The sequence below is a fragment of the Odocoileus virginianus genome, chromosome 25 (assembly GCF_023699985.2).
Source record: "Odocoileus virginianus isolate 20LAN1187 ecotype Illinois chromosome 25, Ovbor_1.2, whole genome shotgun sequence".
Taxonomy (NCBI): Eukaryota; Metazoa; Chordata; class Mammalia; order Artiodactyla; family Cervidae; genus Odocoileus; species Odocoileus virginianus.
Window position 1 is genome coordinate 16,933,318 of NC_069698.1, and position 23,114 is coordinate 16,956,431.

A 23,114-nucleotide genomic window follows, 5' to 3' on the forward strand; every position below is an offset into this window, starting at 1 on the left:
CGTGAACTGTTAATGGGGTAACAGCCTCCGGGAGGCAGAATAATGGACCCCCAGGATGTCCATATCCTAATCCCCAGAACCTTTAAACATATCATATCACATGGCAAACGGATACAAGCAGATGTGATGGAATTAAGGATTCAAAATGGGAAGATTACACTGGATTGTCTGAGTGAACCCAATATAATTATGAAGGTCCTTAGAAAAGGGGAGTAAGTAGGTGAGTCAGAGAAAGAGAGGTGATAACTGAAGCTAAGTCTGGAGTGACAGGAATGCTAGCCAAAGACCAAGGATACGGGCTGAATCTAGACACTGAAAAGGTGAGGAAATCATTCTCCCTGTCTCAGTCTGTGTGGGTTGCTGTAACAAAATACCACAGACGAGGTGGTTTAAACAATAAACAGTTGTTTCTCATAGTTCTGGAAGCTGGGAAGTCCAAGATTAAGGGCTCGGCATCTGGTGAGGATACCTGCCTCCTGGTTCACAGATGGCCTGTGTCCAGATTTGGTGGAAGCGGGTAGGGAGCACTCTGGGTTTCCTGTTACAAGGGCACTGATCCCTATTTTTTGAGTGCTCCGTCATAACCTCCCACCCCCTAAAGGCCTGATGCAATCACACACGGGATTAGGAGTCCAACATGTGAATTCTGAGGGACACAAACATTGTAGCTCTCCCCTAGAACCTCAAAAAGAAACTGCAGCTCTGCTAACACCTTGATTTTGAACCTATGACCTTGAGAAGTATAAGATAAAAAATGTGTGCTATTTTAAGCCACTAAATTTGTGGTAATTTGTTAACAGTAGCAATAGGAAACTAACACACCTGTTGATGACTTTTTAATTTTTTTTTTTTTATAGTCACATACTAAGGCATCAGTGATAGGAAGAAAAAAGTGTATAGTTGCTGAGTTATGTCGACTGTTTGTAATCCCGTGGACTGTAGCTTGACAGCCTCCTCTGTCCATGGAATTCTCCAGGCAAGAGTACTGGAATGGGCTGCCATGCCCTCCTCCTCTCTGACCCAGGGATCGAACCTGGGTCTCCCACATTCCAGGCAGATTCTTTACCATCTGAGCCACCGGGGAAGTCCCATGGCATCAGTAGATTTTGCTACAATTGGGCAACGACTACACTCATTTCCATAGCATTAGGTGTAAGACTGTTTTTAAAAAAAAACTAGATTACTATACAATGGATATATACAATTTGAATGAATTTATGGGAGTTTAATGGGAGTTTATGGGAAATAATGGGAGTTTAAAGATACTCCCATTACAAGGATTTATTTTGATCCTAGCTCCACAGTTAGGAAAGCCAATGTCTAATCAAGTAAGCATGATTCTTTCTCACTACAGTTGTACAAAAGCATGTAGAAGCCTCATCACTTACAAACAATATGTTCCTGGCTTGATACAAATTTAAATTAATTTCTAGAATGTTGCCAACGTTGGCCGATTCTTCTGCTTTGTTTTCGTTCCAGTTTTCATTATTTATCTTTCTAAAATTAGGTTGGGATAACTTAACTGGCCACATTAATTTCTTAACAAGGTAACTGTGTGGTAGCACACAGGTTTTTTTATGAATTGGGGTAAAATCAATATCTCAGGGCAAAATGTTAGGAATTCCTTTCAAATGGCTGTTGCTGTTTTGCCACTGCTGACTGCTATTTAAATACAATTTTTGTCCTTTTGCTTACAGTAGTTACAGACCTCAAAAATACCATAATTCTGTATTCAAAGATCAAGGAAAACAGGTAATATGAAAAAAGTTCATATAGAGTTCATATAGCCAAGATTTTTCTATACTGAGAATTATTTTTTTTCATAGTGTCTAGGATAAATCATTTACTTTCATAATCAGTCACATGTATTTTGAAATAGCCTATAAGAACCAAGTAATTATACTATTTAATTAATTTGGATAGGCTTCATCCAAAAAAAAAGAGAAACCTTTTTAAAAGGCTTTTTAAAGACTGTCCTAAAAAAAAAAAAAAGAAAAAAAGACTGTCCTTTTTTAAATCCGGTTAGCAAGTGTGAAAGAGGTGTTACTTTAGGAGAGAAAATGTGACAATCAGAACAGAAGATATGGCTTAGTAGGTCTTAACAAGCCCAGTAAGAAATTTTAAATTCTAAAAGGGAAAAAAACATTTAGAAGTTAGAGAGATTTGAATAATACTAAAATTAAACTGGCAAAGTCATGTTAATGACCATATAACAACGTAAGTCAGGACTAGAGAAGAAAAATAAGCAGTGTTGGACCTGGGATCTGGTAGAAGGCAAAAGGTTGCTCTATGCTTGTGTAAATTTCTGTGCCATGTAGTTTTTTTTTTTTAATAAGAGGAATTAAAACTAAACAACGAAGCAACATCCATTGTGGCATAATGGTATCCTCCGCTAACCTTTTCTGAATGAGCTATGTACCTTGACCTCTCAAAGACTCATGTTTCATGGCTAAACAAGATCCTGAATAATGGGATATTTTTCACTTGTGCTATAACACTAACTATATTACATGAAATAACAGGTTAAATTAGCACGGGCTTTCTTTATTATTGACTTATAACTGATGGCGGAGAAACCATCAACAGTGCTTTCAACTCATCAGTGGAAGGCAGAAAAAAAAAGTCATGACTAATTACAGAAGATGAAGCCAAGTATTATTTTGATCAGATGAGGTTAAAGGCTAACCTAATACTTCAAACTGAAGTGGGAACTAGTAGACATTATGCTGGGTTTTATATATTATTCAGTACACAATGTCCAGCTCTAATGCAGAGCTGGAGGAAGCACTTCTAAAGGAAGCAGGATGGCCACATAATACAATCCCTCTATCGCTTCCCCGGAACACATACATTCCCCTGAGAAGTCTCCCACCTAAGTGCTGATCAGGCTTAATCCTACTTGAAATATGAAATAAGATTCTATCCCACAACTGTACTGCAGGAAATAAAGCTGATCTTGATTAACAGTATAGAATAAAATAGTGGGAAATGCTTTTACCACAGTACCCCTAAGAGAAAAAGAATGATGGCTTTCTTGCCACAGAATGTACATCAGATACCCTGTTGCTCCATGGCAGATAATGGCTGCACAAATTTTTACACCTAGTCAAAGTAAAATATATTTTTAAAAAAAGAAACCATTAAGCAGAACGTAACATTAAATTAAATTGTTCCCATTTACAAACAGAAAACTTAATGGATTTTTGGCACTTTAGATGCACTATCTCTTACACTCCATGGTGAAATCCAAAAAGCTCTGTAAACAACAGCTTTTTTCTTAAGTTGGTGGCAGATTCATTTGGCCTCAAAATTTGACCTAAACTGAAGTAAGGCTATTTATGGTCAGGACTGAGCCCATGTGGAATAACCACTCAAACATTTTGCTGAAAACATACAAAGTTTGATTACAGGGTGCTGCCCCAGACCCTATTGAGGAAGGTGGGTGATGCGATGCAACAAATATGTACTATATCAGTTTTTTTTTAAAAATCAGAATTCTGAAATACATCTGGCCTCGAAGATTTTTAATAAGATTTTTCAGCTTGTAGTTTAGATTCAAGTGAGTCACAATGCAAAGCTAATTAGAATATTTTCTATACTGTAGCTATATGATAAACTAGACACATAGTTATTTGTTGAAAGCTTAATTATTTTTTAAAGTAAATCATTTAAATGCTAACTTTAAAAGGCATCAAATAGGCAAATCTGCAATCTATATGCAGAATCCAACAGCATTTTCTTATTCTAATAGAAATTAAGAAAAAAGCTGGATTATTTTTATGTTCTCTCAATACACCAACGGTTCTTCCCCATCAACCCCTCCCAAATATGTTGTGATTTATATGTCTGTACTTTTGAAAGAACACTTTACACAATCAATAATAAAGCCACTTATTTTAGGAGTTCATTTTGTAAATTTTTTCAGTGATTTTCACTGAACTTCTCTGTCCTTGAAAGATCTGCTTAGAGAAAAACAGAGCATCAAGCCCAGAGAGCCATTTATAATACCGGCTTAGAAACAAGGCAAGAACATGTTGCTTTCCCAGCAAAAAAAGAAGAGAGACCACCTTTATCTTTCCAGACTACCAACAAGTATAATGACCAAAGAAATACAAAGAAAAATGATTACCTGGTTTTAACATCTTGAAGGAAAAAAGTATCACCTTAATGAAAAAAATAAGTTCAGTGACCTTTAAAAACTAAAAACAAACAAAAAAACCCTGTAAGACATGTTGGAACCCTGACAGCCATCCAAGTTTCAAAGGGCGGGTATTTCAAGCCTACCAAACTTGAAAGCATGACACAGGGTGTTCTATTTTTCCTCTGGCGAATCTGAGTATTAGAGAATGTTATTTTAACAAAGAGCTATTAAAACAATCTAAAACATTTTAAATATATAAATTCCACTTTTCTGATCTATTCTTCTGGGCCTTGATTGGAAATGTGGCATTCCGCTGCAAAGGGTCACTGTTAATTAGATCACTAAATCTGTTTTTTGCATTAAAAACAACTAAGCCCAAACTGCAGAAGAAAATTATGAGCACAGCAATACTGCCATCTTTTGACCAGAGCAGAAAAGTGATTTTTCTCCCCTTAAACCAATTCCTTATGATTTACCATCAAGGGATAAACATATTTTTATATCTTCCTATAATGGGTTTGAAGTTACAGGCACAGCGTCTCCTACCACAACTGCCGGTACAGAAGTAAAACAATCATAGATTCTATATTCTTGGAAATTCAGAATACAGCTGAACACTACTGTGATTAATATATTTAGTCCTCACATGTACATGTGCTCAGTCATGCCTGACTCTTTGAGACCCTATGGACTATAGCCCGGCATGCTCCTCTGTCCATGGGATTTTCTGGGATTGAACCTGGTCTCTCATGTCTCCTGCACTGGCGGGCAGATTCTCTACCACTATCACCACCTGGGCAGCCCCATATTTACTCATCTTTCTTCCTGTCCTTTCTATCACCATTAAAGAATCAGGCAATGGAGAAGCAATCAAGTGAAACAGACCTAAAAAATCCCTAACCTGACACAATATTAGCAAGACTGTTCCCTTCATCTTAGAAACTTCAGCATTAAACATTTTTTTAACCAAGTTAGAATACAGTAATTTCAAAAACTTAAAAAAAAAACAGATCAATCTTGCAACTGGTCCCTTGTAAGCATTTAATATCCAAGTAATGTCTCAGAAGTCCTATAAAAGTCTACTTTATGAGCCTACTTGCAACCTATGTGAAAAAGAAAAGCAGTTATCTAATTAGTAATGTGAAAAATATGTAAAAACTACTGGCAGTCATTGTATTAGTATCTTACTGCCCAAATGACAAAAACTAAATCCAAAACTAAAAAAGGTGAAATGCTTCCAGAGTACATGTATTCCTCCATGAGGAAATTCCTACTCTTTCTTCAGGAGAGAATATTCCTTCATTAATGGGAACATGGATTTGGTCCAAAAATCAAATGAGATGCTGATTCCCATGTTAACCAAATGAAGGACAAGTGACAAGCCCAATTAATATTGCTACCTTATGTTTACTGGATGCTTAACTTTAAAGAGCACTTCACACATGGCGTGTTAATAAAACCTTATGAAGTGTACAGGGTATATTGTCTAACCCAGTTTATCAAGTGGAGGGTCATGAAGACTCGGGGACTTGCCTGAAGTTTCACAGCTAATTAACATAGCACAAAGCACCACCCTAATCTAATACCAGGAGAAGGACTGCAGGCTTTACTACTGCGATCTACCTTGAAGCAAAGCGTAATGATTGCTAAAATAAATATGGAATCTGGAGCAGTAAGAAAGAGGATGCCACATGCGTACATTTTATCATCCCAATGTCCCAAATACTCACTGAAGGTAAAGAATAAATATGGACTTTTAGACACTTTAAATAAAAAGGAACTAAGAATTAGTAGGTCTGAAGCTATAACCTGAGAATCCTGGCTACCTGTTTCTTTTATAAAGCATACAACTTTCCCCTATTAAAGTGTTATTGAACTGAATTTATGATGAGATCAATGAAAGCAAATACCTCCCTCTGGGACATAATTTGAACCTCTTCATCTCAGATTTACATCAAAATCCTCATCCTGAAGAATTTTAACAAATTAGACTTAATGATTAGAAATTCAAAGGCAGTTACTCCTTCATTAAAATTCCCAATCAGTTCAGTTCAGTTCAGTCGTTCAGTCATGTCCAACTCTTTGCGACCCCATGGACTGCAGCATGCCAGGCTTCCCTGTCCATCACCAACTCCTGGAGCTTACTCAAACTTATGTCCATTGAGTCTGTAATACTATCCAACCATCTCATCCTTTGTCGCCCCCTTCTCCTTCCGCCTTCAATCTTTCCCAGCATCAGGGTCTTTTCCAATGAGTCAGTTCTTTGCATCAGGTAGCCAAAGTTTTGGAGTTTCAGCTTCAGCATCAGTCCTTCCAATGAATATTCAGGACTGATTTCCTTTAGGATTGACTGACTGGATCTTCTTGCAGTCCAAGAATAATTTGGTAATTGTTCCAAGTTCCAAAGAATCTGGTAATTCCTTAACCAAATTTTGTTTCCATAACTCTAAATGGTAGATTAAAATATGTTTTCCTCAGAAGTTTACTGATAAAATGAGCAAAAAGGCACCATTGAAAAAGTGAGAGTTCCAGAAAAACATCTATTTCTGCTTTATTGATTATGCCAAAGCCTTTGACTGTGTGCATCACCACGAACTGTGGAAAATTCTTAAAGAGATGGGAATACCAGACCACCTGACCTGCCTCTTGAGAACTCTGTATGCAGGTCAGGAAGCACCAGTTAGAACTGGACATGGAACAGACTGGTTCCAAATAGGAAAAGCAGTACTTCAAGTCTGTATATTGTCACCCTGTTTATTTAACTTATATGCAGAGTACATCATGAGAAATACTGGGCTGGATGAAGCCCAAGCTGGAATCAAGATTGCCAGGAGACATATCAATAACCTCAGATATGCAGGTGACACCACCCTTATGGCAGAAAGCGAAGAAGAACTAAAGAGCCTCCTGATGAAAGTGAAAGAGGAGAGTGAAAAAGTTGGCTTAAAGCTCAACATTCAGAAAACTAAGATCATGGCATCTGGTCCCATCACTTCATGGCAAATAATTGGGAAACAGTGGAAACAGTGGCAGACTATTTTTCTGGACTCCAAAACCACTGCAGATGGTGAATGCAGCCATAAAATTAAAAGACGCTTACTGCTTGGAAGGAAAGTTATGACCAACCTATACAGCATATTAAAAAGCAGACATTACTTTGCCAACAAAGGTCCATCTAGTCAAAGCTATGGTTTTTCCAGTGGTCATGAATGGATGTGAGAGTTGGACTATAAAGAAAGTTGAGCACTGAAGAATTGATGCTTTTGAACTGTGGTGTTGGAGAAGACTCTTGAGAGTCCCTTGGACTGCAAGGAGATCCAACTAGTACATCCTAAATGAGATCAGTCCTCGGTGTTCATTGGAAGGACTGATGTTGAAGCTGAAACTCTTAATACTTTGGCCACCTGATTTGAAGTGCCGACTCATTTGAAAAGACCCTGATGCTGGGAAAGATTGAGGGCGGGAGGAGAAAGGGACGACTGAGGATGAGATGCTTGGATGGCATCACCAACTCGATGGGTATGAGTTTGGGTAAACTCCAGGAGTTTGTGATAGACAGGGAGACCTGGTATCTGTAGTCCATGGCGTCGCAGAATTGGACATGACTGAGCGACTGAAGAAGTTTATTTTCACAATCACCTCATCATAGTACTTGATTCTGTCATTCATCCTCAGTTTCGAGAAATTTGCTCTCATTTTGTCTTCCTGGATACTGTTCTTTTTTTGTTCATCTCCTACTTCTCTGAGGTTCCCTTTTAGCTTTCTTATCTACCTTTCCCCTTCTTCCTATGCCTTAAATATCAGTCTTCCCTATAACTTTATCTTTGGTTTATTTTCCCCTAAAGTTAGATGTTTTACATGTACTATCTCATTCAATCTTTCAATTAAGTTACTATGCTCACTTTGCAGATGAGGGAACTAAGGCAAGAGGGTTAGTTAAGCAAATTGTATGAAACCAGTCTAAGTATCCAAACCAGGATTTAAATCTATGTAATAGTGCTGTATAGCTCACGCTCTTAAACAGTGACCCTCAATACCTTCCTTTTCTTCCCACTCCAGAGCCAATCAATCAGCAACTCCCATTAATTCTCTGTTGAAAATATCTTGCAAATCTGACCACATATCTATATTTCCTTCCCATTCACTTAGTTAAGGCCTTTGTCATCTACTTCTTATTGTAAAATCTTCAAACTGGTTTTCTTGCTGAAGGATTTTCCTTGTTAATTTTTTTTTGCATACGGCAATGTTATCTGATCAAGGAATTTCCAGCCTGCAACAGACACTTCTAATTGTTCTTCAGCATTTGTTCTCACTTCCTCTGTACTAATGAAATTTTGAACTAGGCACAGCGAAGGCTAATTTCCTAGACTATCTTTCACTAAAGGTGGTCATATGTCTAACTCTGACCCATAAGATGTGAATGGAAGGAATTTAGGTGAGATGTGCTCTTTTTCTCCTTCCTACTAGTTGCAATGCAGATAAACAGTAAGAGTTGGAATTGTCCCTCTGGATCACAAGATAGAAGATAGATAGGGCCTGGATCCCTAATGATTGCGGAGATCCCTGATGATTCTCTGCCTCATCTCTCTAGATGCTTAGTGAGTCCTAATGCTTAGCTAAATTATTTTTCAGTTTGCAATTGAGCAGGTGAACTTTAATTCAAATTTCCAGATCCACTTTAAAGCTCGCTTAGTCTCTGAAACCTTCACTGATTCCTATTTCCAGACCTACTTCAAAGCTCACTTAATCTCTGAAACCAAGTAATTCCTCCCTCTTATGTTTTTCCTAAGCAATAAATTTTCAGCTTCTTGAAAACAGGATTTATGCTATATTCATTTTGTATGTTTTTATTTATAGCACAACTAAAAACTATATTCTCAAAACATATTTTTTAAAATAAGTGAAAGAATGAAGGTTACCTTAATTAAGAGGTGGGTCAACAAGAGAATGTTTCAGTGCCAAACAAAGGAATATACTGAACTACAACTAACTCAAAAATCCTGAGTAGGGAAGAGTTCAAGCAATCTACAACTCTTATATAGTAGAACAGATGGAAACAACAGAGGCCAGAGGGTTTATTTAGGAAAAATAATAATAATAAAACCTTTGCTAACAAGTGATTTATAAGTTTACATCATTTTTTATAATTAGTAAAAAAGATTGTTCCTCTTGCCAACAATAAGTTCCTACAGAGAGGAAAACAGCCTCTTAACGAAGGTTACTACTTCGTAGTTGGGCTCTCATTTCTCATTGAGGGGAACAGTTAGGTAATGTTGAGTACGTGAACTTGTCTTGATAGAAAACCATGGTCATTATTTTAAAACTGAGATATGTGGTACCAAAAGTGCAGTTAACATCTATTTAAAAACAAACGTTGACCCTGACACTCCCCTTCTAGTAATGTAAGGGAAATTAACAAAGGACGTATGGGGCAGGGGGGGAGGACAGGCAGTCTGATTTAAAAAGAAGAAAACAAATCTACTCTTTAAAAAATATATTAACCTAATTTGATGTACTAATAGAAATACTTTAATTACTACAAAATTTAACAAATGGTCCTGGAGAAGGGAATGGCAACCCACTCCAGCATTCTTGCCTAAAGAATCCCAAGGACAGAGGAGCCAGGCAGGCTACAGTCCACAAGGTCGCAAAGAGTCGGACACGACTGAGTGACTGACACGCTCAACAAATGATAAAATCATACTTTTAACTGTTACGAACTCCATAAAGCCTGTACCTCTAGGTTGTTCCCTTTGTCTGCCCTCTACCATAATGTTTAATTCCACTATTTCATATCTTTTCTTCTGGGGAGTTCCATTTCATTTACTTTTCCTTATCATTTCATATATTTTTTCCTATATCACATTGCTGGCTCCTAGTATTCCTTTCCAATTTGTCTATTTTTGTTCCTTTTCAGCAATTCCCATTTCTTTCATTCCCCCACTGCCTATTTCTTATCATATCACTCTGTATCAGTTACTACTTCTGCCGGCAAACAGCAGCCCCAGCAAGAAAGTAAATATAAAAATCCCTACCATTATTATGTTCTACAGCGAAAGAAAGCATTAAGGTGAAAAGCTGAAGCTCATGTACAATCTATCATATAAATGTAGATGCAAAATTAAGTTTCAGGTACTGTAACTACCTAAAACAAAGATATTTCTAGGTTGATAGTTACCCAGTGCTATCATCAGTTTCAAAAGTATTATTTTACAAGCCTTCAGGGTAATCTTCACTGTGCTCAGAGTAAATAATCAAATATCTAGATATCAAACTGTTTATTATCAAAGAAGTTCTGTAAATTCAAGATAAAGAAATGTGATGGAGCTTGCTATTTTCAGAGACACCATACCCAGAAGCTATTCCTTTGTCAGCTTAAGAAACAAAACTGATACTGCTGATAATTATCTTCTCTCTACTCACAGTAAGTTTTTACCTTAAAGAAGAGTTATTTTTAATATAATACTGGTAGAGCAGAGTAATGACTCTAGACACTCCTGAAATAGTTTATAAATGACAAGTTCTAACATATTTATTATCAATTTCTACTTGTACAAGATGTACAAGTTTAGCATATCTTCCCAACAGCTAATTACCTCATTATGGGTATGGGAGGGTGGGTTAGGTATTAAACGCTCTCTGCTAAGACTGAGCTCAGTTGGTAAAGAATCTGCCTGCAGTGCAGGAGACCCGGGTTTGATCCCTGGGTCGGGAAGATACCCTGGAGAAGGAAATGGCAACCCACTCCAGTATTCTTACCTGGAGAATCCCATGGACGGAGGAACCTGGCAGGCTACAGTCCATGGGGTCACAAGAGTCAGACACGAGTTAGTGACTAAACCACCACTACCACCTGCTGAGACTGAATGTGAGGAATTTAGTTTTGTGTTGCTTAAATTAGAGAAGAGTGACAACAGAAGATATTAGGCCTGCCAAACTTTTAGGATAGGATCTTGGATCTAATACCAGATATAGCCTGTTTACTCATACAAAGAAAAAGAACTAAAAAGCTTTCAAGAAAACCACCACAATTGACTTGACTTTGGTCCATGAATAAATAGATTGCTTATCACTAAAAAGAGTTTTTCAGACTTTTTTTTAAATTTTTTTTTTAGTAACAAGAAACTTCTTCAAATAAAATTGCACCAGTTTAATCAGATGGAAATACCATGGTTCTACTTGGATTTGCTGTGGTGAACTAAGAGACTATCCTGGTCATTTCCCCTTCTTCCCTCAAGATGCTCCAAAAAGAATGCTACAGAACCCCTATATAGTTACAGAATAAAGTCTGAAAACCACTGTTCTCTAAACAATTCTCTGGAGGAAAACAACAGCTATCTCCTACTAAAGAATGAAATCATTTAACTCCTGCAGTGGTCAAGTTATAAAAGAATTAAAAGCCCATAAAGTTTACCAAAGGCATTTTAGTGACTCTATTTAGGTCAAAGGCATGGCAAGTTCAGATACCTGTAAGGAACTGTCAGAATGAGGCCAAGTGCCAGGAAAACCATTCTGATCGGAGGAAAAAGTCACAGGGACTCTTGATGAATACGCTGGTCTAATCTTCCTTCTTCACCCTCAGGTCAAATCCTTGGATTATAAAAATCATTGTTCCCAGCAGAAAGAAGATTCAAAAGATTCAGCAGAGGTGAAAATAACACAGACCACCAAATGACAGGAATACTCAAATGACAAAGAAGTACTTCCTCCCAAGTCCAAAATAGCCAGGTCATCCTCAGCCACACTTTTCAATCACTATTTAGAAATCTTGAAAAAAAAGCTTGCACTTTTTAAATAGAAAAATTTATGTGCTCCCATTGTCAAGTACTTGTTATATACTTATACTAAACTTATTTGTTCAGCTTCATTTTGTTTGATATCCATTAGAGGCTTTTCAAGTTATCAATACAAAATAAATTCTTGTTAACCGTGATATTTTACAAACTGAATCAACTATGATGAGTTAATGAAATGCTTAAATATCACTTTATTTTGAATACTTTTGTGTCCTAACATTAACCCACTGATAATCATTAGCCACCTTGAAAATTTCAACAACTTCCTAATTAGCTGTGCTTTGTGTTTGCACCCTTGTATCCATCTACTATATGGAATTAATAATTCTAATATAAATGTAATCCTGTCACTCCATTATTAAAAATACTTCAGGAGCTCCCCATTATACACTTAACAGTTAAATCACAGAATAAGCTATTCAAATTAAATATTATTCAGAAGCACGAACCACTAAAACAAACAGAAGCAGTACTGTCTAACTCACTTGGAGGAGGGCATGGCAACCCACCCCCTACTTCTGACTGGAAAACCCCACGGACAGAGGAGCCTGGCGGGCTACAGCCCACGGGGTCACAAAGAGCTGGACACAGCCGAGGAGGCACTATCTAACTAAAGACTAAGGAGGGAGCATAGAAACCACTTCTGCATAGCCAAAACAGAGTGACCCCAAGGGTTCTAAAGTTAGTCGGAAAACCACCAGCAAAACAAGACTTCTATGCTACAGTAACACGGCCTTCAAATGTACAAAGTGCAACGGGACTAAGCTACAGGGAAAAATGTGCCAACTCAAAGTATACATATCTCATTCAGTAACTGACTGAAGAATCAGGGCTATGTTTTTTTTTAAAGTAACACCATAAAAGATTTGAATAAGAAAATTAACAAATTTCACTGAATGAACATTCATTTTATTGAAATGAACATGTCACTGAAAGAACAGTATACAACACTGTACTAATAAAGAAATTTTATATTATATATATAATATATATTAAATAATATATATTTTTATATGTTTTATATATTATATATTTTATATATAATATATATTTATATATTATATATATATATTAAATATATAAAATTCACATTCTTCTCAAAGCAACATAAAATATTCATAAAAATTGACCCAAAGAAAGTCAAAATAAATTTCAGAGAGCTGATATAACATATGCTTCCTTATCATAATAAAAATAAGAAAGTAATAAGAAAGGCATCCAGAAAATCTCCATATGTTTGGAAATAGAAAACAGACCTGTTATAAAAAAGATGAACACTGTTTTGAATACTGGACCCTGATAAAAATTTGACAAACCTCATGAAAGACTGGTTAACCAAAATAAAAAGAAGACATCATTATAAATCCTACAAATATTAAAAAGATAACAAGGAGATATTGTGCACAGTTCTATGTCAGTAACTTTGTAGACTTGGATGAAATGGGAAAATTACTGAAAGCACAAACAAAAACAAAACCCCCAAACTCATGGAACTGACTCAGGAAGAAAGAAAAAACTTAAAAGTCTTATAACCATTAAAGAAACTATCAATATTCAAAATACATCCCACAAAGGAAGCTCCGGGCCCATATGGCTTCAATTGGAGATTCTGCCAAACTTACATGGAAAAAAATCATAATTGTAATGTTATATAAACTATTGCAGAGTATATAAATGAGCCCACTATTCAATTCATTTTATGAGGCTAGTATACCATTGATTCCAAACTCTAACATTATTTTAAGAATAAAAAATTATAGGTAGTCTCACTTATGAAATAAATAGAAAAATCGTAAGCAAAATATTATCATATAGAGTCTAGAAAAATTACATATATATATTTCTACATAATACATAATGGTGAAAGTTTTGTTGAAAATCCTAAAGGAGAGGACAAATTTTTAGACTTAAAAAATTTACCAATATCGTGAAATAAAAGAAAATGTCTAAACTCTACAAATTGATAGACTTAATGCAATCCCCAAATTAAAGCCAATTATGGTAAAATAAGGCCTACAAATATAAAAAATATGTATGTTTCTAAGGAACATACAGAGTATGAAATTCCAGAGAAATGAAACAACAGACCATGAAAATTTGAAAACAACGCACTGTGGAATTTCACAGATGGTAGCTCAGACAGTGAAGAACCTGCCTGTGAGGCAGGAGACCCAGGTTCTATCCCTGGGTGAGGAAGACCCCCTGGAGAAGGAAATGACCACCCATTCCAGTATTCTCACCTGGAGAATTCCATGAACAGAGAAGTCTGGCAGGCCACAGAGTCTAGCAGGCTCCTCGGGAGTCGCAAAGAGTTGGACATGACTGAGCAACGAACACACAACACAATGCAATCCCAATCAAAATCTCAACAAGTTTTTCAGGAAACTTGACAAGCTGGTTCTAAAATATACATGAAAAGTGTATGAGAACACGAAAGACCCCGAATAGCCAATGCAGTCTTTATAGAAACTTGAGGCAAGGATGGTGACAGTTCTTCCCTATGATTAATGCTGTCTTTGTGTCCTGGTTAGTAAGTCTGTCCTTTTTTTCTAGCACTCTGACTTTGACCTCTGTCATAAATCAAATGTCCACATTAACACAGATCTGACTTTATTCTACTTAATTGTTTTACTGATCCTCAAGCTAGTGCCACATTAACTTAATTACCATAGTATTAGCATCATAATATGTAGGTACAAATCATACCCCATCATAAAGAAAATAGATACCATTCATTGACTGCATTAGCTGCTTCTCTCCTTGTTTGAAGAGGCTCAAGTACATAGATGGAGACAGTCTTGAACTGTTCACCCAGAAAACAGCCTACCTGCTACCTTGTGGGTAGGCTGGGGGGGGGGGGGGAATCTCCTCTTATAGAAACTTGAGACATAGATATAATAAATTACATAAAAAGTAATAACATCTTTCTGTAAAAGACAAAAACACAAAACTCCAAAGAGTAAAAAGGCAAGGCACAAGATGGGAGAAGATGTTTGTGCTGCAACGTCAAAAACTATGAGGGGCTGATATTTCACCCTGCATGCAAGCTAAAAAGTCAGTCCAGCTAGTTCCACGGCTGTTGGCAGAACACATAAGACTCCTGAATCAGAAATGATGGACAGTTAATTACTCACAACAACAACTGTAGCCAAGTCAAACAAGGTTTGAATTTTCCCCGTTTACTACTGGTACCTCGTGGTACTCAATGAATAGTTAAAGAAAGAAGAAATGGTTAGGGAAGAATTATCACCATCTTCGCCTCAGGTTTATATAAAGGAGGAGATGCCTCCCCTAACCTAACCCCAAGTTAGATGAAGTGAACAATTCAAGACTCTCTTCATCTACATGCCTCTTCAAACAAGGAGAGGAAAAATAGCTAATACAGTCAATGAATGGTATCTATTATTATTTTTCATTTCAGTTCACTCAGCCGTGTCCGACTCTTTGCAATCCCACGGACTACAGCACACCAGGTTTTCCTGTCCATCATCAACTCCAAGAGCTTGCTGAAACTCATGTCCATCAAGTCGGTGATTCCATCCAACCATCTCATCCTCTGTCATCCCCTTCTCCTCCTGCCTTCAATCTTTTCCAGCATCAGGGTCTTTTCCAATGAGTCAGTTCGTCACGTCAGGTGGTCAAAGTACTGGAGTTTCAGTTTCAGCATTAATCCTTCCAATGAATATTCAGGACTGATTTCCTTTTGGATGGGCAGGTTGGATCTGCTTGCAGTCCAAGGGACTCTCAAGAGCCTTCTCCAACACCACAGTTCAAAAGCATCAATTCTTCGGCACTCAGCTTTCTTTATAGTTCAACTCTCACGTTCATACATGACTACTGGAAAAACGATAGCTTTGACTAGATGGACCTTTGTTGGCAAAGTAATCTCTCTCCTTTTTAGGATGCTGTCTAGGTTGGTCATAGCTTCTCTTCCAAGCAGCAAGCATCTTTTGATTGTATGGCTGCGATCACCATCTGCAGTGATTCTTGGAGACCAAGAAAATAAAGTCTGTCACTGCTTCCATTGTTTCCACATCTATTTGCCATGAAGTCATGGGACCAGATGCCATGATCTTAGTTTTCTGAAAGTTTTCTGAGTTTTAAGCCAATTTTTTCACTCTCCTCTTTCACTTTCATCAAGAGGCTCTTCTCTTTAGTTCTTCTTCACTTTCTGCCATAAGGGTGGTGTCATCTGCATATCTGAGGTTACTGATATTTCTTCTAGCGATCTTGATTCCAGTTTGTGCTTCATCCAGCCCAGCATTTTGCCTGATGTACTCTGCATATAAGTTAAATAAGCAGGGTGACAATATACAGCCTTGATGTACTCCTTTCCCAATTTGGAACCAGTCTGTTGTTCTATGTCCAGTTCTAACTGTTGCTTCGTGACCTGCATACAGATTTCTCAGGAGGCAGGTAAGGTGATCTGGTATTCCCATCTCTTGAAGAATTTTAATTTTCCAGTTTGTTGTGATCCACATAGTCAAAGGCTTTGGTGTAATCAATAAAGCAGAAGTAGACATTTCTCTACTTATTATTTTTACTAGTGGATAAAGGCAAAATGGAAAAAAGTCACAATTCCTGAACATCACAACCTCTCTTGTTCTTTTGAACCTAGTTGAGCTCTGGCACATTGGATCCTATCCCTTCATCCTCTTTTTAAGATTATAGCCAAGAACTTTTATTCTACTTATAAAGGATTTTTCCACATTAAGAAATCTCTTAATTAATTCCCTTCATCCTCTTAATCATATTTCCCTGCAGAGGACATAAGCGGGAGGGCTATTACTTTCTAACAGTTGGCTGGGTGAGTTGACTGAGTTCCAAGACTTAGAGGTGGGACTGGAATAAGAGCCTTGCACTTGGGACTCAGGTCTAAATCATGTTCCTCAATTTAGTTTCATCAGAGATGACTGGCTAGGGTTTGGGGGTGAGCCTACACAAAGGACTTTCTTGTCTAATCAGATTCTCATGAACCAGAGATCTTACCTTCAAGCTTTACTAAAATAATTTCAAGTATATAAGCAATCAAGCGGCACAAAAGCAGCAGAGACATCCAATGTAGCTTAAGTCTTGCTTCTGCCTCAGAATGTTTTCTAGCTGAGAATAACAGATGATTTCTAGAAGCAAAATTTATGGGCCACTTCACACATGGGGAGCATTTAGGTTACATCACACGTCTCCAGTATACCTTAGGGAGCTGAATAGCTTACACAACATTCTCCAGGAAAACATGCCTCGCAAATCTATAGACTCTAGGTTGTGTTTACCACAGGCAATCCTAACTAGGGACATTGCAAAGTATGCCATAAGTAAGAGTTCTCCCCTTAGCAAAATTCATTAGTCTATTTACCAAGGAGGTCAGTTACAAACATGTTTAACTGGGTCACCACCCTTCTTCTTTCTGTGGAAGTATCTCCCTGGATCAAAAGAGAAATGGATCACAGGCCAGCTGCTAACTCCTTCCTCAAAGAATTATCAAACTCTTGCCTGGATCATTTTTTTTTAAAAAATGAAGTTTTCATCTCCACTGGGATATGTTTTTGTAACTATTTCTTGCATTAATGAGATTCTATCGTTAGAAAGAGCTGTCTTTGATACTCTTACTGACCTGAATGAATAAATGAAGAGATCTTATATGATATAGTCATTTGAAGAGTATGTTTTCAAAGACTACTTAATAATAAAATGTTACTAAAAATAAACAAACAAAATACTCCTAATGAAATAAGTGAAAAAGATATCACATTATATATCACTATGATTTCCATTACTGTAAGTACTGTATGTAGTCAAAGGAAGTAAATCCAAATAATAATAGCTTCTTTCAATGGATGGCTTATTTTCTTCTTTGTATTTCTTTGTACATTCTAAATGCTTTATGTGGCGTGATTACTTTCACGATTAGGAAAAATTATTAGACAAATATCTTAGTTTAAATATTGATATTTATCTGTTGATTATTTTGTAAAATGCATCTTCTTATGCCCACACCCCATCTTCAACCTGAGCAAAGTTAGGCGTCCCTCCTTTTGTGCCCTCTGCACCCTAACTAGTCCCTCTGTCACTAAATTTATACCATATTTTGATGATAACTCCCCTGAGGATCTTGAAGACAAGAATAATTTCATATGTATGTATTTTAGTATCTTCATGTCTAGCAAGGTTCCTGACATGAAGTAGGTATTTAATAAATGCTGACAAAAATCTTATTTTCAAGATTGTCTTTTACACAGTCAATCTGCCCTGGAAACATATTTTTATGATTGCAAGTACAGTGGCTAGAAAGTATAGCTATGGATATTTCCTCAACCCTTTACAATTTCAGTCAATGCTGAATATTTTGATCCATAAACCTCTTATTAAAAAGAAACACATACTTTGCCCAAGTTACAGATTTTTAATCTCAGAATTTCTGACTCCTGCCACCTCACTTAAAGAAAAAAAAGAAAGAGGGCGAAAACAAAGAGGAAGAGAGGAAAGGAAAAGGAGAATTAGCAGTAGTAGCGATAGTAGCAATAATATTAAAAATAGCTTTTGTTTTCTGGATTCCAAACATATGACCAAGCATATAAGGGATAGTATGCAAAGTTAACTAAGTTAAACTTTAAAGAGAAAATATACACACTGCTGAAGCAGCATTGGAAATCTTCCATCAGAAAATATACACACTGCTGAAGCAGCATTGGAAATCTTCCATTCTGTTAGAACAATATGCCCAAAGATTATGCTTCTAATATGTACATATCAATTTTTGGTCACTGTGTTGATAAATGATGAAGACCATGCTCCACAGTCCAAGGTCTCCCTCATATCAGCTCAAGAGCATGACAGAAGAGATGCTATTGATTTTTTAATGTTTCTTTTAAAACACATCTCTTACTGAAAGAGTAACACTTTTTAGGGAATATTATCTAAATGATTTATACAAATTTGCAAAACATTATCAAATAATCTAAGCTTCCTTTTTCAATGACTTCACAAATCCGATTTTACTTGTCAAATAGTGAGAAACAAAACCAGAAAGGGTCACTATTTCAAACATGATTGACTTCCTCTGAGGAAATGGGTGACATGATATATTACTGCAATAAGACACTTATATTTTTGTTATAAATCAAACTCTTCAGTTCACGCTTTTGCATCTAAAAATTATGTAAACTTCTCTTGCACAAACGTGGCACTTTCTAAAAAGACTATGTCTATATCACTTTCAGCGTATTTTGTTTTCTTAATGTAGTTAAATAAAAATGAGGCAAGAGACTCTTATTATGTAGTGTGCACATACACAGTATGTTACTGAAATGACTAGTCTCAGAAATTATTTTGAGAAATAATAATAAAGGTATACTTTCAAATGGCACTTCATGACTAGAATTGGCTTATACTCAATTAATTATTCCTTATATCTTCATCTCACATTCTCATGATCTGAAACATGTGTGAGAGTCGTATATTATCTTATATGTTCATGTTGTATAAATTTAATAGAAGATTCTAAATTTTCTACCTCTGAATGGATAAACTGAAGAGTCCTCAATAAGTGTACAATGAATTCATATGGTTTAGGATTTCCTGTCATCACTATGCCTTCCAGTAAGCTTTTCTTGCCAAAAAAAAATCAGATTACTATTTTCTTGATTATGTATAATTATATACATGCATTAATTTTAAAAAAGAATTTCTAAAAAACTGTTAATATTACATATCTACTAATATTACTCCTTTTAAAAATTTTAACATCAAGAAACTTCTTTTAACTAAGGTATTGATTTTCACTGAAATAACACATTCATAAACAGTAGGTGCAAGATTAATGTCTGGCTGTAGAATAATCAGTAATAGAGTACTGGGTTTTCAAAAGCTAAAATTCTGAATATTATACATGTTGCCTATTTAATGTAAATGTGAATGATTTCTGGTATGTGACTAATAACCATGGAAGGCATAAAATATCTTTGAGCACCATATCTGTCAGCAGACAAATGCAGAAACGTACAAATTCAATCTGGCAAAATAGTACAAACAAAAAGCTTTCCTTATTTGCCGCTTAACTGTCCTTCTCACTTCTTTTCTCTCTTGAGTGCCATCTTCGGTCTCCAGTATCAGGCTAGGCAGTGTTTGCTTGCTTGCTTTCTAACTGTTCTTTGCAAATGCAAATAAGCTCTATATCAATCCTTCACACCTCTGACTAAAACTCACACACATCAGTGCATTCACTCTCTTGCATGTGCTTGCATTTAAACCTTCTATTCCTTACTGGAATAAAAGGACTGCCTTTTATTAAAAGACTGTAAAGCAATAACTAGATGAGGAAGACTTGGGAGAAAAGAAATTTCTTTGTATGCGACGCAGTAGTAAAATAACTATCTTTGATGAGAAAATTACTAGAGTTTTTTTTTTCATTTTTTGGAGGCAAGGGCAGGAAATAAAAGAGAGACTGTGATTGGCATTATCATTTTTTTTTCCTTATCTTTTTAACCTGCAAATTTGTAGATGTCAGGGAACAAGAACCATTATCTGTGACTATAGCATTGGTATCATGCTCTTTCCCCTTTAGCATCATAATCACGAAGCCAAGGGGCTCCGACACCTCTCAGGTAGACTAGCATCAGAGGCATTGAATGCAGAGTAGCTGGTCAAGGAAAAGAATGGGAGGGGACCGGTGTGAGGGTCTTTCCCAGTCACATATAATTATATGAAAACCAACATTCACTGCGATTGCTGTGTCAGTTCTGCAGCCTATTAATATGCTACTAAAGTGACGTGTTGCTGAAGCCATTTCTTTTAGGGAGGATGATGATGGGAGAGAGGGGCAGACAATAAAGAAGGGCCTCAGCTGTGGGGAACAAGGCTGTGTGGATGTGAGGTTTACACAGATGCATGATCTTTGTGATGATGATCAAAACGTTACATGATGTCAAGGGAAATGTATTAAACATTTTTAAACAAAATAAAACCACGCTTTGGTTATGTAAAACTAATACTAATCAAAATAAATCGTGTGAATTGCTTTACATTTATGCCTAATTACCATGTAGTACAATAATGATTATGTGATTATTTTTGTCAGATTAATTTTGCTATAAATTTAATTACATGTGTAAATTCTAAATATTCAGCCCTCATAATTTAGTGTTTTTAAACAATTATTTACTGACCCCACTCCCTCTTCTACATGCCAGATACCAAACTGCATACTAGGAATAAAAACAATAAGACAATCCTCCCTCCCATGGGGCTTACAGTCTTGATGAAAAAAAAAAAAAAACAAGTACTAGGCAAATGTCAAATAGAAGAACTGACAATCAATGTATTTTTAAATGAAGGTAAGGACATGAAGGGAATACCAATCCCAGTCCTAGGGTATCAGGTAAGGCTTCAGTCCCTCAGAGCTGATCCCTGAAGACCCAGTAGAGTTAGCCAAAAGAGAGGGGAGAGTGAGTCAGTAATCCAACAAAAGAAACAGGAGACTCACAGGCCTCAGAAATGAGGCCCTGCAAGGTGAGTTTGAGAAACTGCTCAGCTGGAACCCAGTGCAAGAAGAGTCCTGAGATAGTAAGGTTAGTGAGATAAGAAGAGGACTTCAATATCATACTAAGGAATCTGAAATCTTAACAGTAATGAGGAACCACTGCAGACTTCAAAAAGGAGAATGACACGATCCGATTTACATTTCACACTAGATGTGGCTTTACTGTAGGGAGTGAAGTAATACAGCTCATACCTGGAGGTGAGCAGGGCAGTCAGAAGAAGCCAGTTGCAGTGATTTAGGTGACAGTTGCCAGGGGTTCAGGTTAGGCTATTAAGAACAGAAAGAACTGAATGGGCCTGAGAAATATGTAACAGGTACAACTGAAATATCTTAGTGATTGATTAGGTATAAGAGAAGAGGATTTGGGGATGGATTTCTGACTTAGGCAAACACATGATGCTATAGTATCTCAGAAAAGCGATCTATTACTGAGATAGAAGGGGAAAAGAGGCAGGCTGATGGGATTTCTATTTGATTTTTGTTGATTTTGACAGAGGAGGGGCACAGGAAAGCATTCGAAATTATGAGTTCCTCTAGACAAATTCAGTTCTATGTGTCTGAGGAGCTTGGAGATCTGATAGGTGATTGGATATATAGGGGTGAGGCTAAGAAGAAAGATCTAAGCTTAGACACATATTTGGCAGAAGGCATCGTATGTCAGCCGAAGCCATCAGATAAACAGAGAAGGGGGCCAACAACATCAGCAGCTCAGAGAAACCCAGAATCAACAGGACGACCTGAGCAAGAGACAGTAAGGAAGATAAGCAGGAAGGAAGCCAGGAAAGCACATGATCACAAGAATCAGGGAAAGGGATATTTTAAGAAGGAACAAGTAGTCAACAAAGTCAAGTACAAAAGAAAATGTAGACTGGTACAGCCATTTACAATTCAGTGATCTGTACCTATTAAAACGTCTGATTCTTAATTCCATTTCTTGATATTTAATCAATAAAAATGTTATCCTGGGTGTCCAATGAGACAAAGAATAGTTTATAAAAGTAAAAAAGAAAGAATGTAAATATCCAAAAACAGAGAATTAACTCGAATATTATAGACTAACCTTGTTGAATATGCCACAGAACTTGACGAGAACTAAATAGATTTATGAGAAAGACTTTAATGAATGTTAAATATAAGAAGAAGCCAGTTTCAGAACAATGCATACATAATAACAGCAGTTATCTTTTAACATATTTCTCTATGCATATATAAGAAAAGCTACAGAAAGAGTTGAAAGAGTATACACCAAAGTCCAACAGTCAACTTTGTGAAGAAAGCTGGTATTTAGTTGGGTCTCTGGTAAAGGAGACCTTTTGCTTCATTTGTATTTTTTTTTTAATTTTTACAGTGAAAATGTTCCCATGTAACAGTTGCATAATAAAATACATTTTTAAAATGCTATCAAGAGATCGAACAAAATTAAACTGAGAATTAATTTAATGGTTATTTAGTAACTTTAATAAAGCATAGATTTGGAAGAATAAAGGGAATAGAGGTTAGAGTACAATGAATTGAGACAAAACAGAAGGGAAAGCAGGAAACAGAATATAAAACAGACAGTGTGGTATGGTACAGAAAGAAAAAGGAGTGCAAGAAGGATTTTTTATGAGAAGGAAGAAAAATGATATTCTCAGGAAGCCTC

The 23,114-nt window shown here is 36.5% G+C and overlaps 1 protein-coding gene across 4 annotated transcripts in view; it reads right to left on the minus strand.

Annotated features, from left to right (window-relative positions):
• Positions 1-23,114, minus strand: part of NSUN3 (NOP2/Sun RNA methyltransferase 3) — a 56,301-nt gene that overhangs the window by 12,501 nt on the left and 20,686 nt on the right. Inside the window, exon 6 of one of the 4 annotated variants that reach the window (XM_070455038.1) lies at positions 14,178-14,259. The exons of 2 other annotated variants lie outside the window; for them this stretch is intronic. In XM_070455038.1, the coding sequence (XP_070311139.1) occupies positions 14,178-14,259 (82 nt within the window). Of the gene's footprint in view, positions 1-14,177; positions 14,260-18,881; positions 19,539-23,114 lie in introns of those variants that run through there. One more of the 4 variants, XM_070455037.1, reaches the window with a different exon arrangement.